We start from the raw sequence: 14,571 nt of genomic DNA, 5'->3' as shown, positions 1-14,571 counted from the left end.
GCTGAATAGCTGCTGTTGCAATTCCTGGTGTGCAGAGGGAGGTGGTGGATTGCAAGCCATTCCCTGCCAGGGGGGAATCTATAGTAGGAAGGCAGAGTGACCACTGCCCTCCTCACCTGGTGGTGACAGCTGAGTGGACAATGGCCTAATCCTGATCCTCCATCCCCCCTGAGCAAAACAGATGCTACGCCAAGATGCACAAGTGTGGCTTAACCGTACCAAGCTGTGCATCCCCCACTGAGGAGGCACCCTGGCCTGATATCTTTGGCTGGTGCTCCCAGGGATCTGCTGTGCTCAGGACCATCAGAAGGAGAGCAGGACAGCTGATCATCCTTCCCCATAACCCGGGAAAAGCCATGAATCACCACCCTGTGCAGGGCTCCACAGCTCCCTCCCAGCCTTCCTGTAGCTGCCAGGGTCCTGCTCCCACCCCTTACGCACCTTCTCTCCCCCAGGTACCCCATCCACTGGCCCCGGGAGCGCTGCTACGGCGACAAGGATGAATTTCCAGGAGTGAGGACCTATGGTGTCCGTGAGCCAGATGAAACCTATGATGTTTACTGCTATGCAGAGCAAATGCAAGGTGATTTGATGCTTTTGTTGTTACTAGATGCAGAAGCAGCCAAAGCTCTGATCATTTCTGGGCCGGTGAACAGTAGATGCAGAGACAAAGGGCCTTGAGCCAAGACAGGTTAGATGGAAAAGCACGTCCCCCGGCAAGGCCAGATGTTCTCTACAGTCTCTTTGTTAGACCTTGGACAATTTTAATGTCAAATGACTAATGCAGTACAGAGGGTGGAGTCCGTCTAACCTCCACCACAGGCCACGCCATCCTACGTGTCTCTGGTCATCCATTTGAGGGTGTGACATTCAGAGGTGTCCCTCACCCATGCTTACAACAGGGATCCATTGAAATATTCAGTGCATCAGAACTGAAATTGTTCTTCATCCTCTACTTGCCCTGTGGCTCTAGATAGTTCGGTATGTTTTGCTCCAGTCTGTATTCGGTTTGTAAGACTCCTTTTCTTCTGGTCTTTATAGACGGTCACCAACAGGGGGTTGAAGTTCAGCTGTAATTCACTTTTCATCTTTTCCTAACTCTCAGGAATGGGAAGGAGAAAGAAAGGGAATTGGGATTAAATTCTACAGTTAATTCCTGTGCAAATGGATGTTGTGATTGCAGGTAAAGTCTTCTATGCCACCGATCCCGAGAAGTTCACCTTCCAAGAAGCTTTCGACAAATGCCGCAGTTTGGGAGCCCGTTTGGCCACCACAGGAGAGCTGTACCTGGCCTGGAAGGATGGCATGGACATGTGCAGCGCAGGCTGGCTGGCCGATCGCAGCGTCCGCTACCCCATTTCCAGAGCACGGCCCAACTGTGGAGGAAACCTGGTGGGTGTGCGGACGGTGTACCTGTACGTCAACCAGACGGGGTACCCTCACCCCGACTCTCGCTACGATGCCATCTGCTATAGCGGTGAGTGCACCGGGGCTGTGGGACTAAGCAATGTGTTTCTACACTTCAACAAGCAAGAACTCCCTGACCAGACCTAACGTCTTGCTTATTTCCTTTCTTTTTGGTTTTTTTGGTTTTTTTTTTTTCAAAAACTGGGGATGGAGGGAAGCAGGTCTGGCAAAGAACTTAGTCCCCTCTTCATGTTCAGGTAGGAAGCAGGTCCAGAAAGTGCACGGATGCCTGGCTTGTACAAGGGGCTCTGAGGAGGTGGGTGTAACACAGCCCTCTTCTCTCCAGTCCTCCCACACCTTCCAGCTGTGGTAGCTCTCCTGGATACGTGGAACAGAGCTCAGGTGTTTCATGCACAAGACTTGGAATGCTGGAGATGGAAAGGAAGGAAAAAGAGAACAGATCTGCCCATGAACATGTGTGTAGTGCTGTGATGTGGTGCAGACATGAGTTTCCAGGCTGGGATAAAATGAGGACTGCGGCAGTCTCCGGCAATCAGAAATGGGGCAAAATTGCAGCTAGGAAGTCGAGAGCATCCCAGCTTCTCCCCCTTTCTTCTAACTGCACTCTTCTCCCTGCAACAAAAAGGGGCAAAGCACGGTGTTATACGGTCTCTTCAGGACAACCAGAGGCTAACATTCAAATAGGATTGCCGTCCTTGATAAATTAATAGCAGTATTCTGAAATATGTTTTGAACCCCCTTTGATACAGACCTATTGTGCCCAGATGCGTGCATGATCAGTGTGTCAGGAGGCCCTGTAAAATTCCAGACCCCTTGGAATAATCCAGCTATGTGGCCAAGCTAAAGACTGGTCCACCAAGCCACAGCCTTCTGGCTGTCTCAGGGCACGCATCTGGAATCGCTGAGCACAGCTAGTCGTTGCCTGAGCGTCTCTGTCTAATTCTCTGAACCCCTTGAGGTCTGAGAGGTACTGGCTGTAATGAACTAGCAGGAAAATGGAATTGGAAATAAATAGAGCAGGGAAAGCAGTATTAGGGGAAAAGCCTGACAGTGCCTTATTATCTCTCCCTCCCCAGCTGAGACCTGCCTCACTGCGCGTCTGAGATGTCCCATCCCTCCCTAACCTTCCCAGTTCTATTTTATGCTGCTCTTTAAACCGCTGCCCTTGCTGTAGGGTGACCTGCTCAGTGGCGCGTTAAGCATGTTCTCCTACAGCCGGGGAGATGAACGAAAATCATTTGGGAGGGGGAAGGTGGGAAGTTGTTTGAATGCATTTGGTACAGGAAGAGACTGCCTTGGTGGTGGGGTTAGCATGCTTATGTGTGATGAGCTCTTAAGTCTTTGCCTGGGCAGAGCAGCAGGAGATAGTGATCCTAGTGAGACTTCAGGCATTGTGTGTGAGGACAGCCGTCTCTCTCGCATGGCCCAGACCTGCTGTGGAGGTTATCCAAGCTCCCCTACTTCCCTCCGGCCACGTTACATTCCTTGCGGCAGGCACTAGAGGTCAGTGCAGACTTGGATATGGGCAAGGTGCTCCCACTAAAGAGAGGTGGGAGGAGAGCAGGGAAAGTCCTCTCTGATTTACCAGCTGTGGAGCATGTGGTGGCTCATTGCCTCTAACTCATGAACATGCCCTCCGTGCTGAGGTGTTGCAGAGAGTCACAGTGGAGGAAGAAAAATCGTTTCTTTTACCAGACTGTCGTGATTTCCCTGCTCCTCTCAGAGCCAGCAAATACCCAGCTGCTTCTCTGAGGCAGCACCAGAGCGGTACACCTTTGCTAGACTGACCATGTCCTCTCTGATTGCTGCTTTGTCTCCTAATGTAGGGGATGATGCTGAGATTCTGGTCCCAGGGCAGTTCATCGATGAGACGGGAAGTGAGCTGGGCAGCGCTTTCACTGTTCAGACCGTCACCCAGACCGAAGTGGAGCTACCTCTGCCGCGCAATGCCACAGAGGAGGAGGCCCGTGGCAGCATCGCCACCCTGGAGCCCATTGAGATCACACCCACCGCCACCGAGCTGTACGAGGGCTTCACTGTCCTGCCCGATCTCTTCGCCACCGGTGTCACAGTGGAGACAGCTGCCCCAGGGGAGGAGAATGTGACCAGGGGGGATGTCACAGGGGTGAGGGCTGTACCTGAGGAGGTCACCACCATAGCCTTAGGCACTGCCATGACCACCGAAACAGCAGAGGTGACCTTGGTGGAAGAGGTTGTGGGGGTGACTGCCACACCAGGACTAGAGTCTGCCTCGGCGTTCACAGTGGAAGATCAGCTTGAGCGAGCGACAGCAGCCCCCGGTGTTGGTCTCCTCCCTGAGCAGCCCATCTCCCCCACAGGTACGTCACCAGGACTCCAAGAGGCCTGAAAATCAGTTTCTTCTAGGGGTAACCATTCAGCTGAAAAGAGTCTGAGCTTCTCTCGTCCCTGAGGGCACCCAAGTCCCTGGAGGTGTGCAGGCCTGTTTGGGGTCAGGGACAGGCTGAGTGCCTCCACTGAGGCAGGACAGGAGGGGTGAGGAGAAGGCTGTGGGCCACCCCATCCTGTGCCAAAAAAGGCTCAGCTGGCAGATGCTTGGGGCTGCCATGGTCACGCTCTGCACTCCCATGTGCATCTGGCTCCAGGGAAGGGGAAAGTCAAGGCAGGAAGATCCTAGAGGAGTGATAAAGATATCCCCAGAACATCACCCTCAATGGAAGCAGAGCTCAATGAATGAGACATCTCCATCAAAATGTGTATGACATGCATTGGTCCTCGCACTGTTGTTGGGAAGACACTTTCTGGTCACGCATCTGGGTGGAGGGGCTGTCCCGTATCTGCTCTCTCACCATGGCTTCTCTTCTCCCAGGTGTGGTGTTTCACTACCGCGCTGCCACCAGTAGATATGCCTTCTCCTTCGTCCAAGCCCAGAAGGCCTGCCTGGAGAACAACGCAGTTATTGCCACTCCCGAACAGCTCCAGGCTGCCTATGAGGCTGGCTTTGACCAGTGCGATGCCGGCTGGCTGCGGGACCAGACAGTCAGGTAAAACTATATCGACTTGGGGAAGACCCCTCTCAAAATGACTACTCAGTTGTGAAACTGGGGCTTTACTCTGGTCTGTCCTGCTGCTCTGCTCATCATCATCTAAAGTCTTCCTGATCTAAGGTTGTCTCCAAGCTACGATATCTAGTGGCCAACAGACCTGTTCTTCTGAACCTGTCCTACCAGTTTCCTAACCTGCGTATACATCCTGCAGCAATGAGCTCCCCTAACATGTAGGAAAAGTGGAGGAAAGTTTGTATTCATTGCCCGGAGCTGCAAGTGGACTTGAGCACCTTAAATGGTGAAGGGCTCTTGTCCTGCTCCCAGGTTCACTGAGGTTCTTCAGTCCAGGATACATAAGGCTGACCTTTGGTTACCTCCTCTCTTCTGTTAATAGGTATCCCATTGTGAATCCCCGAAGTAACTGCGTAGGAGACAAAGAGAGCTCACCGGGTGTGCGGTCATACGGCATGCGCCCAGCCTCGGAGACCTACGATGTGTACTGCTACATCGACAGGCTCAAGGGTACCTTCTCCCCCTTCCTCTGGGCACAGCTGTGGAGCAAAATCATGCTTCACAGCTCCGCATCTGCGTGTGCGTGGGTGGGATGCAGGGACTCATGCCTGTTTTCTCTCCCATCCCTCAGGTGAGGTGTTCTTCGCAACCCGGCCAGAGCAGTTCACCTTCCCAGAAGCTCAGCAGTACTGTGAGAGCCAAAACTCCACGCTGGCCTCTGTTGGCCAACTCCACGCTGCCTGGAAGCAGGGCCTGGACAGATGCTACGCTGGCTGGTTAGCTGATGGCAGCCTCCGCTATCCCATCGTGAGCCCCCGTCCCGCCTGCGGGGGGGATGCTCCTGGTGTGAGAACTGTCTACCAGCACTACAACCAGACAGGTTTTCCCGACCCGCTGTCCCGACATCATGCCTTCTGCTTCAGAGGTACCCTCCCACCCTCGCAGGGCATGTAGACCTCTCTCCTTGGGGAAAGGGAGGCTGGGCACATCGGGATGCCGGTTTGGGCAAAGCACTTCACCGGCATCTTGGACCGTGAAGTTTTGGAAACTCCCTCCAATATCTTTTTGTTTCAGCTCTGCCACCTGCGGAGGAGGAGGGGGTCACCTCATTCTTTGAAGAAGATGTGCTGGCAACCCAAGTGATCCCTGGAGTGGAGGGGGTACCCTCTGGGGAGGAAGTGACCATGGAGATGGAGTTTGACACTCAACCTGAGAATCAGACAGCCTGGGGGACAGAGGTCTTTCCAACCGACGTGTTGCTGCTCTCAGGTGGGTCAGAGATTCCCCATCTCCTGGGTCGCACTTGGCTGGTGTCGTAGTGTTGGGACACTCCCAAAATAAATTGTCTGTGTCCTTGATGAAGGCAATTCCTTCTAAATCTAGACAGTTATCACCATATTAACAAAGTGTGAGGCTGTGCACACATGCATATTATTGAATTTGTGCCTAGGACTGAACTAAATGACTGAAAGACCAACACACACAGCATTGTTAAAGCACCTTACAAAATATGTTGTTGTGTATCTGGGATGGGAAAGGCAGGCTAGAAACAGATCTCAGGCCATGCCTTCTAGGGAGGACAGAGCTGCAGTGAGATCAGAGCAGCACCAAACTTTTTCTCTTCCACATGTTATCTCTGAGGAAGCAGTAGCTCAGTTTTGGCACCTGGGAATTGGTGTCGCTGTTGCCATCATCCCATGACAGAAGATTTTAACAGTTTCCCAGAGATTTTTAATTTGTAATTGTTTAAGATATAATGTTCATTAAGAAATTTGAAGGGACCAAATTATTTCTGCAAGCACATAGGACTTTGTGCTTTTATCCCAAAGTATCAGTTTGTAGGTGAAGTCAATCATGAGATTCATAATAGCTTCTTTAAAACAATTTAGTCAATAATTTTCCTATCTCCCTCTCTTTGTTCGCTCTTTCCTTTCCAGCGAGTCCATCTGCTTTTCCTCCAGCTACTGTAATACCAGAGGAAACAAGTACCAACACTTCCATCAGCGAAGTGTCAGGGGAGGTGGCTGAATCTGGAGAACATCAAGTCAGTGGTGCATCTTCAGCATCCGGGTGGGTATCTGGAGTTCCAGACACAAGCGGAGAACCAACTTCTGGAGTTTTTGAACTTAGTGGAGAACATTCAGGGATTGGAGAAAGTGGATTACCATCCGGAGACCTGCATACCAGTGGCTTTCTACCTGGAGAAAGTGGGCTGCCCTCAGGAGACTTGAGTGGAGTGCCTTCTGGCATTGTTGACATCAGTGGCTTATCTTCTGCAGAGGAAGATGTATCAGTGTCTATTTCGAGGATACCAGAAATTAGTGGGATGCCATCTGGAGTGGAAAGCAGTGGGCTGCCTTCTGGATTTAGTGGAGATATCTCCGGCACTGAGCTAGTCAGTGGCGTGTCATCTGGAGAAGAAAGTGGACTCACCTCTGGCTTTCCTACTGTCTCTCTTGTGGATACTACATTGGTGGAAGTTGTCACAACAGCGCCAGAACGGCAAGAGGAGGGAAAAGGATCCATAGGAGTCAGCGGTGAAGGAGATCTCTCAGGGTTCCCATCCACTGAGTGGGATGCCAGTGGTGGAGCCCAAGGGTTACCCTCAGGAGCTGAGCTCAGCGGGGAGCCCTCTGGAGAGCCTGAGCTCAGTGGGGAGCCTTCTGGGGTTCCTGAGCTCAGCGGGGAGCCCTCCGGAGGGTCTGAGCTCGGCGGGGAGCCTTCTGGGGTGCCGGAGCTTAGCGGAGAGCCCTCTGGAGGGCCCGAGCTCAGTGGGTTGCCCTCAGGACTGGATGTCCATGGAGAACCATCTGGAACACATGAGGTCAGTGGCCTGGTGGACTTAAGTGGCCTTACTTCTGGTATTGATGGAAGCGGAGAGGCCTCAGGCATTACCTTTGTGGATGCCAGTTTGGAGGAAGTAACAACAACCCCCTCAATTACAGGAGCAGAAGCAAAAGAGATTTTGGAAATCAGTGGATTGCCTTCAGGAAGTGAAGATGCATCAGGCATGGTATCTGGGAGTTTAGACATCAGTGGTGAGCCTTCTGGGCATGTAGACTTTGGTGGGAGTGTTTCTGGAGTGCTCGAGATGGGCGGACATCCGAGCGGAGTGATTGACAGCAGTGGAGAGGTCTCTGGAGTTGATGTCACCAGTGGCCTACCATCTGGAGAGGAAAGTGGACTTACCTCTGGCTTTCCCACAGTCTCTCTTGTGGATACCACTTTGGTGGAAGTCGTAACACAGACATCAGTTGCACAAGAGGTGGGAGAAGGGCCATCTGGGATGATAGAAATCAGTGGGTTTCCTTCTGGAGACAGAGGACTATCTGGAGAAGGGTCTGGAGCCGTGGAGACCAGTGGGTTTCCTTCAGGGACAGGCGACTTCAGCGGAGAGTCATCCGGGTTCCCATACATCAGTGGAGACATTTCTGGAGCCACAGATCTAAGTGGACAATCTTCAGCAGTGACTGATATTAGCGGGGAGTCCTCAGGGCTTCCAGAAGTCACTTTAGTCACTTCTGATTTTGTAGAAGTTGTGACGAGACCAACAGTATCACAGGAACTGGGTGGGGAAACAGCTGCCACATTTCCCTACGGTTTTGGGACAAGTGGTGAGGCCTCTGCATCTGGTGAACTAAGTGGAGAAACATCTGCATCGCCAGAAAGTGGTACCGAAACATCAACAGCTTATGAAATCAGTGGTGAAACATCTGCATTTCCTGAAACTAGTGTAGAAACATCCACGATTCATGAAATCAGTGGGGAGACATCTGCATTTCCTGAATTTAGCATAGAAACATCAACAATTCAAGAAATCAGTGGGGAAACATCTGCATTTCCTGAAATTATCACAGAAACATCCACAAGTCAAGAAGCCAGGGGTGAAACATCTGGCTATCCTGAAATTATCATAGAAACATCTACAGTTCAAGAAATAAGTGGGGAAACTTCTGCGTTTCCTGAAAGTAGCACAGAAACATCCACAATACAAGAAAGCAGTGGGGAAACATCTGCATTTCCTGAAATTAGAATAGAAACATCCACAAGTCAAGACATCAGTGGGGAAACGTCTGCATTTCCTGAAATTAGAATAGAGACATTCACAAGTCAAGAGGCCAGGGGTGAAATATCTGGCTATCCTGAAATTAGCATAGAAACATCCACAGTCCATGAAACCAGTGGAGAAACATCTGCCTTTCCTGAAATTAGCATAGAAACTTCAGCAGTCCATGAAATCAGTGGAGAAACTTCTGCTTTTCCTGAAATCAGCATAGAAACTTCAACAGTCCGTGAAATAAGTGGAGAAAGTTCTGCATTTCCTGAAATTAGAATAGAAACATCCACAAATCAAGAAGCCCGGGGTGAAACATCTGGCTATCCTGAAATTAGCATAGAAACATCCACAGTCCATGAAACCAGTGGGGAAACATCTGCATTTCCCGAAATTAGCATAGAAACTTCGACGGTCCACGAAATCAGTGGGGAAACTTCTGCCTTTCCTGAAATTAGCATAGAAACTTCAACAGTCCACGAAATCAGTGGGGAAACATCTGCATTTCCTGAAATTAGAATAGAAACATCCACAAGTCAAGAAGCCCGAGGTGAGACATCTGCATTTCCTGGGATTAGCATAGAAACACCAACAAGTCAAGAAGCCAGGGGTGAAACATCTGCCTATCCCGAAATTACCATAGAAACATCCACAGTTCAAGAAGTAAGTGGGGAAACTTCTGCATTTCCTGGGATTAGCATAGAAACACCAACAAGTCAAGAAGCCAGGGGTGAAACATCTGCCTATCCCGAAATTACCATAGAAACATCCACAGTTCAAGAAGTAAGTGGGGAAACTTCTGCGTTTCCTGAAATTAGAATAGAAACATCCACAAGTCAAGAAGCCCGGGGTGAAACATCTGCATTTCCCGAAATCAGCATAGAAACATCCACAGCCCATGAAACTGGTGGGGAAACATCTGCATTTCCAGAATTCAGCATAGAAACATCCACAGCCCACGAAATCAGTGGAGAAGCATCCGTGTTGCCTGCTGCTAACCTCGAAACAGCTGCCACATCTTTGGCCAGTGGTGAGCCCTCTGGTGCTCCCGAGGAGAAGGAAATTCCTGACGCAACATATGGAGCTGTGACATACTCAGCTGCAGGCGTTTCAGGGGAAACCTCTGTCCCAGACATTGTAATTAGTACCAGCACTCCAGATGTTGAACCAACACAGGGACCCAGGAACCCTGAAGAGGCTCAGCTCGAAATAGAGCCCTCCCCTCCCGCAGTGTCAGGACAAGAGATGGAGACAGCTGTTGTTCTAGACAACCCTCATCTGCTGGCCACCACTACTGCTGCCCTGCCTCAAGTTTCACAAGAAGCAATAGATGCATTAGGACCCACTACAGAAGGTACCGTGTCTTCTTCTTATATGGAAGGGAACTTGCTATGGGGGGTAAGGGAGGGAGGGGGCATAGCTGTCGCATTTTACTTCTTCTGCAGCAGAGAACATTGAGACAGAAGCAGGTTTGAGCAAAATGTTACTATGGTGGGAAACCATAAACACGTGGGGTTTTCCACAGGTCATGTTCAATAGCTTCTGTCTTAACAAATGATAGTCTGTGTTTGGACAGATAATGCAATTATCCGGTTAGCATAACTCCATCCCCAGAAGCCTCCTGGACCTCCCTCCTGCCTGCCCACAGCAATTACACGCCCCTGTGGAGAGCAGCAGAGAACCAGTTCAAGGGAAGCACCAGGAGATGCATATCTGGCCTTCCCCCACTGCACCATAGCAGTCGGCATCAGCCACTCCTGGTGGACACGGCTGCACCCCAGCCTTGAGGAGCAGCCCAGCGAAACTGGCACTTGCCAGAAACATGACAGGGGCATCACCTTCTTGTGCCCCCCGGGGTACGTGGGTGATTGCTGAGATGTAGGTGAGACCACCCCTCTGCACTGCCGGAGGTGGGGGCTCAAAAAAAGAGTATTCTGTGAATGGTCATTGAGAGCCGCGGTGACCAGGCTCCTGGGTGTGATATAGCTGGGGAAGGCACTAGAACATTGACGCCCCCTCTTAAATTGCTCTTAGCCATTGCTATAGCACAGAGAAAACATTTTCTTCTCATGTGGAAACAAGAGCAAGGACATCTCCACCCGCCAGAGACTTCCACCCTGGCTAGTGAATGCAGCTGAGAAGTTGGATAAGACAGGCTGCAAGTCTCTGCCCTGTTTTGTTTCTCTTTCCGTGATGCGTTGACTTGCTGCCTGTATTCCTGAGCGTTCCATCGCGTTTGCTCCAGAGCGGGAGGCTGGCCATCAGCAGCTTTGCAGTGCCAAGGGGTAAGAGGCAAAGCAAGACAGCTTGGGGACAAAAATCTCTCCTACCAGCATCACCCGTGCCGAGAGCAGTGTTTGGATGGGGCAAACTGCTCCACTCCCTTTGGCACAGAGCATGATCGCCCTCTGGTCTGTATCTCATGGTGTTCTTTGCAGCTAGAATGGGATAAATGTGTGAGACGACGCTCAGAGCATCGCTACCTTTTGTCAGCTCTGCTGATAAATGCCCTTCCTCCCATCCTGTCCCTTTTTGGTGTTTTAGCGCTCTGTCTTTGGTAGGATCCCTCGCTGCCAAGTATAAACAGACACAATATTTAAATCTGAGTAACCATTTATGGTGAAAACACTCCGCTAGCTTTCTGATGAGCATCCCCTGAGCAGTGTTCACATGCCATGGAGGCATTAGGATACTACAATGAGAAGAAAATGAGATGGGACATTGTTGCGCTTGCTGGTGGCTGCTTCTTGGCCAAGGGAGGAGCCCAATGCCGGTAATACAAGGTGTCCCACGACATCCCTGGCCACAGCTTGGTTTCAGTTTGCTGCAATCAGGAGCAGGCTCCGGGGACAAGCCCCTTTTCAAAACCATCAATCCTTGTGCTGTTGTATGAAGGTCCTACATATGGTCAGTTCTCAATGGGCTGCACGTTTGTGTAGGACGTGTTGCTTATATATGGTACAAAACGTATGTGCAAAGAGATTTGCTCAGTTCCTTCTAGCAAAAGTAACATTAATTCCAGCCCCTTCCCACATTACCTCCTGAACTGCTTCTTTTTGGTTAATTTACACCATTCAGCATAGATAGCTCTGGACCCCTTAGGAGTCTGTAAGTGCAGGGCTTTGTGAAGCTCAGCCTGGTTTCTAACATCATTTCCATCCCCAAAGTGTTTCGAATGAGTCACTGCATTTCCCTCTGCGTCAATTCTCTCCCTCTGAGAAAACAGGTAATCACAAACCTTTGTTCAGTCCTACCTGTAACACGTTTGAGGTCCTGCCTGTCTCTGCTGAGCACAGCGGGTGCTGCAGGAGTGGGTGAGGGCAACTCGGTGGGGTTGTTCCTGCAGCACTGGTCCAGCCTGGCACAGCATCTGTGGATGGGCAGGGTGCTGCAGGGGTTACGCACCCAAAAGACCTCCTTCCACACCTAATGGGCTCTACTTTTGGGCCATGCTCGCTGCCACGTCCAAGCCTGGAGATAAAAACAAGCCAGCAAAGGCAGGGTTGAGGGAAAGGAAGGAAACTAGCCAGTGAGGCTCAGAAAAAAAAAAAAAAAAGAAAAAAAATTAAAAAAACATATTGGCCCCAAAGTATGGTTTTATTTCACTGCTTTTTCTTTTTATAAATTACCCACAAGGCGATTGCCAGATTCCTCGGAGCGTTTGTTAGCCAACATTCTTGTGAAGTATTTTGAAAGAAAACCATGTGTTCGGCAGCTCATGTGTGAAGAAGCTTGAAAAATGTTCTGAAATTGGAACGTGTTGTGTATTTGCAAGTCACAGAGATGACGACGTAGCAGCTGGGGTTTCTTAGCAGGTGACAGGGAGAGGTAAGCGACGACTGCATGAAGTTTAATTGTAGACTCTTTATAAACTAGAGGTGGGCTGTACACGTGCAGTACACGTGCGTGACTGGTTTTCCCACCAGGGATACTCTAGGGTAAAACTTCTCTTTCCATTGGTAAGCTTCTTTACTACAGTGTCCCTATAGGGTTAAAGGCAGTCCTGGTCAGGGTCTGAAGGAAGCTCATCCAGGTGGAAAGAAAGTGTGTTGATCATGAACATGCAATGCCTCTGCAACAAGGCAAACTTATTCTAGAGAGTTAGAGCAAAGTCATGACAAAAGAAGAAAAATAAAAAGGAAAAATAACCACAGATTTCCTTTTTTGGGTCGTTACTCTTTACAGTGCTCTGGGGATTGTGAACATGGAAAGTCTACAAGGAAGAACCATAGGCTGGAACCCAAAATGCTATTTCCCATGTTGTGGCTGCTTTTTTACCTGAAGCTTTCCAGTGTTGAAATTTAGCTCTCACAAAAAGATCAGTTCTAATATCTGCACCTCGTGCCTCAGAGTTTGTAGGATGTAATTGATGCCCATTAAGTGCAATCAATTTTTACGAACGTTAAAGCACGGGTGAGGCTCATTCAGCTTACAGAAGGAGCTCAGAGTGAGGAGCAGGGAGGCATGTGGCTGTTGCCCTCTTGTCCTGTTGTTGAAGGGTTCCAGTTAGATCCAACAGTCTTTTTAGTGGGATGATTTACAAAGAATTATATTTTTCTGCTCTGCTATAGCCTCTCCTTCTCTCTAAAAGCCAGAGCCAGAAGCACAAGAAGACCAACGATTAACGCTTGGAGTGCCAGTATTTTTGAGTATTTAACCAAATTGAAGGCTGTGCGTGCACATGTCTTTAGTCAGCAGTTTGATTCCTCCACGAGGACAGGAACCCCGCAAGCTTGAAGAATTGTCCATAGGCTTGGCGTCTTCAGCCAGAGTTTTGCCAACTCAGCGGGTCTTTTTTGCTTCGGGTAACATTTGAAGACAAATAATTATTAGCTGAAAAAAGCATGCTGGCGCTTCAGTGAAAGGCTGTGGTTTGGAGCACTCTGACCAGTCAATGACTTAAACACTTCACTTTAGCTGGGGGAAAAAAGAGAAATGTGCTGAAATGGCAGCTATTTATGTTAAGTTTTGCTTCTCTCTGGTGAAATGAGTTCATGAAGTTTGCTGCCTATGGCCCCAACACAGCTGAAGGTTAGAATCCAAATAAGGAAAGGTCTTGATGGGCTTTCCTCATTCCTAATGCCTTCGAAGTCCAATGAATAGAGTTTTGTTGGTCCAGAGAAGATCAACCCAGAAGAAAAGAAGTCTAGAAAAATTCACCCGATTCATAATTTTTCACCTAATGTAGAATGAGGTGTATGCTTGCTCTCAAGAAGGAGATGGAGGTACCAATCCTGGCTGAGAGACAAGCAAAAGCACAGACCGTTTGCGGCTGACCAGATGATTTGATGTCTCCTGGATATGCTGTCTATTTTGCATCAGAAGTTTATTAGCTTCATTAAAACCTTTCTCTGAAGAGGCAACCTACAGTCCTGGACTACTGTTATATACATGTCAGTTTTGTTCTACACATAATATTTTGGAGGCAGAGATGTCCAAATTTCCTGAGCTCTCCTTCCATGAGAGCGTTGGACAAATCAAAGGTCCCAGCAGATCAACAGGTTCCCCTGGAAACTTGCTGTTCTCTAGATGAATATAGCTTTTTAAGGCTGTAGCAATATCTGCTGCTTCTCCTGCGTGGCGGCTTTGGTTTAATTATTGTAGTTAATTATTTTAATGACTTCAGTGCTCATCATAAGTCACCAGCTGATGTGATTCAGTTCAATGCTAGTATTTTACTTAAAATGTGAGAACTGTTTTCCCCGACTCCTATTCTTTTCTTGCAGGAGTCACCCCACAATTGCTCCGATGTTTTCCTTCCCTGTTTGAGCTATCAGATCAGCAGTTCAAACTTCCCAGGAGTCTCTGAAAAGCAAATTTAATTTGTACCTGGATTTTTTTTTCCTCAATCTCTAGAAGATAATTATCTAGCTGGTCTCTGGGTCCCTGTTTGGATAATTGCACTTACGAGGAGCAAGGAGGAGCATTTTTTTACGAAGAAAGGGTGAGGGGCACAACAGGGACTGTTGGACATCCAGAAAATGTCTTGCCTTTCAGTCTTACCTTTTCCTCTCTGCAGAATAAAAACAGGAGTTTAAATCCTGGTGTATA

General features: G+C 49.2%; 1 protein-coding gene across 1 annotated transcript in view; it reads left to right on the top strand.

The window, feature by feature from the left end:
• Window positions 1-14,571, top strand: part of ACAN (aggrecan) — a 50,829-nt gene that overhangs the window by 25,580 nt on the left and 10,678 nt on the right. Inside the window, exons 5-15 of the mRNA XM_063346118.1 lie at window positions 456-583; window positions 1,184-1,477; window positions 3,255-3,767; window positions 4,277-4,451; window positions 4,849-4,976; window positions 5,098-5,391; window positions 5,541-5,735; window positions 6,404-8,335; window positions 8,396-8,837; window positions 8,898-9,077; window positions 9,138-9,874. Of these exons, the coding sequence (XP_063202188.1) occupies window positions 456-583; window positions 1,184-1,477; window positions 3,255-3,767; window positions 4,277-4,451; window positions 4,849-4,976; window positions 5,098-5,391; window positions 5,541-5,735; window positions 6,404-8,335; window positions 8,396-8,837; window positions 8,898-9,077; window positions 9,138-9,874 (5,018 nt within the window). The remainder of the gene's footprint in view (window positions 1-455; window positions 584-1,183; window positions 1,478-3,254; window positions 3,768-4,276; window positions 4,452-4,848; window positions 4,977-5,097; window positions 5,392-5,540; window positions 5,736-6,403; window positions 8,336-8,395; window positions 8,838-8,897; window positions 9,078-9,137; window positions 9,875-14,571) is intronic.

Source organism: Chroicocephalus ridibundus, chromosome 9 (assembly GCF_963924245.1).
Source record: "Chroicocephalus ridibundus chromosome 9, bChrRid1.1, whole genome shotgun sequence".
Classification (NCBI taxonomy): Eukaryota; Metazoa; Chordata; class Aves; order Charadriiformes; family Laridae; genus Chroicocephalus; species Chroicocephalus ridibundus.
Note: the sequence above shows the minus strand (reverse complement) of the source record. Positions and strands in the feature narration are given on the sequence as shown.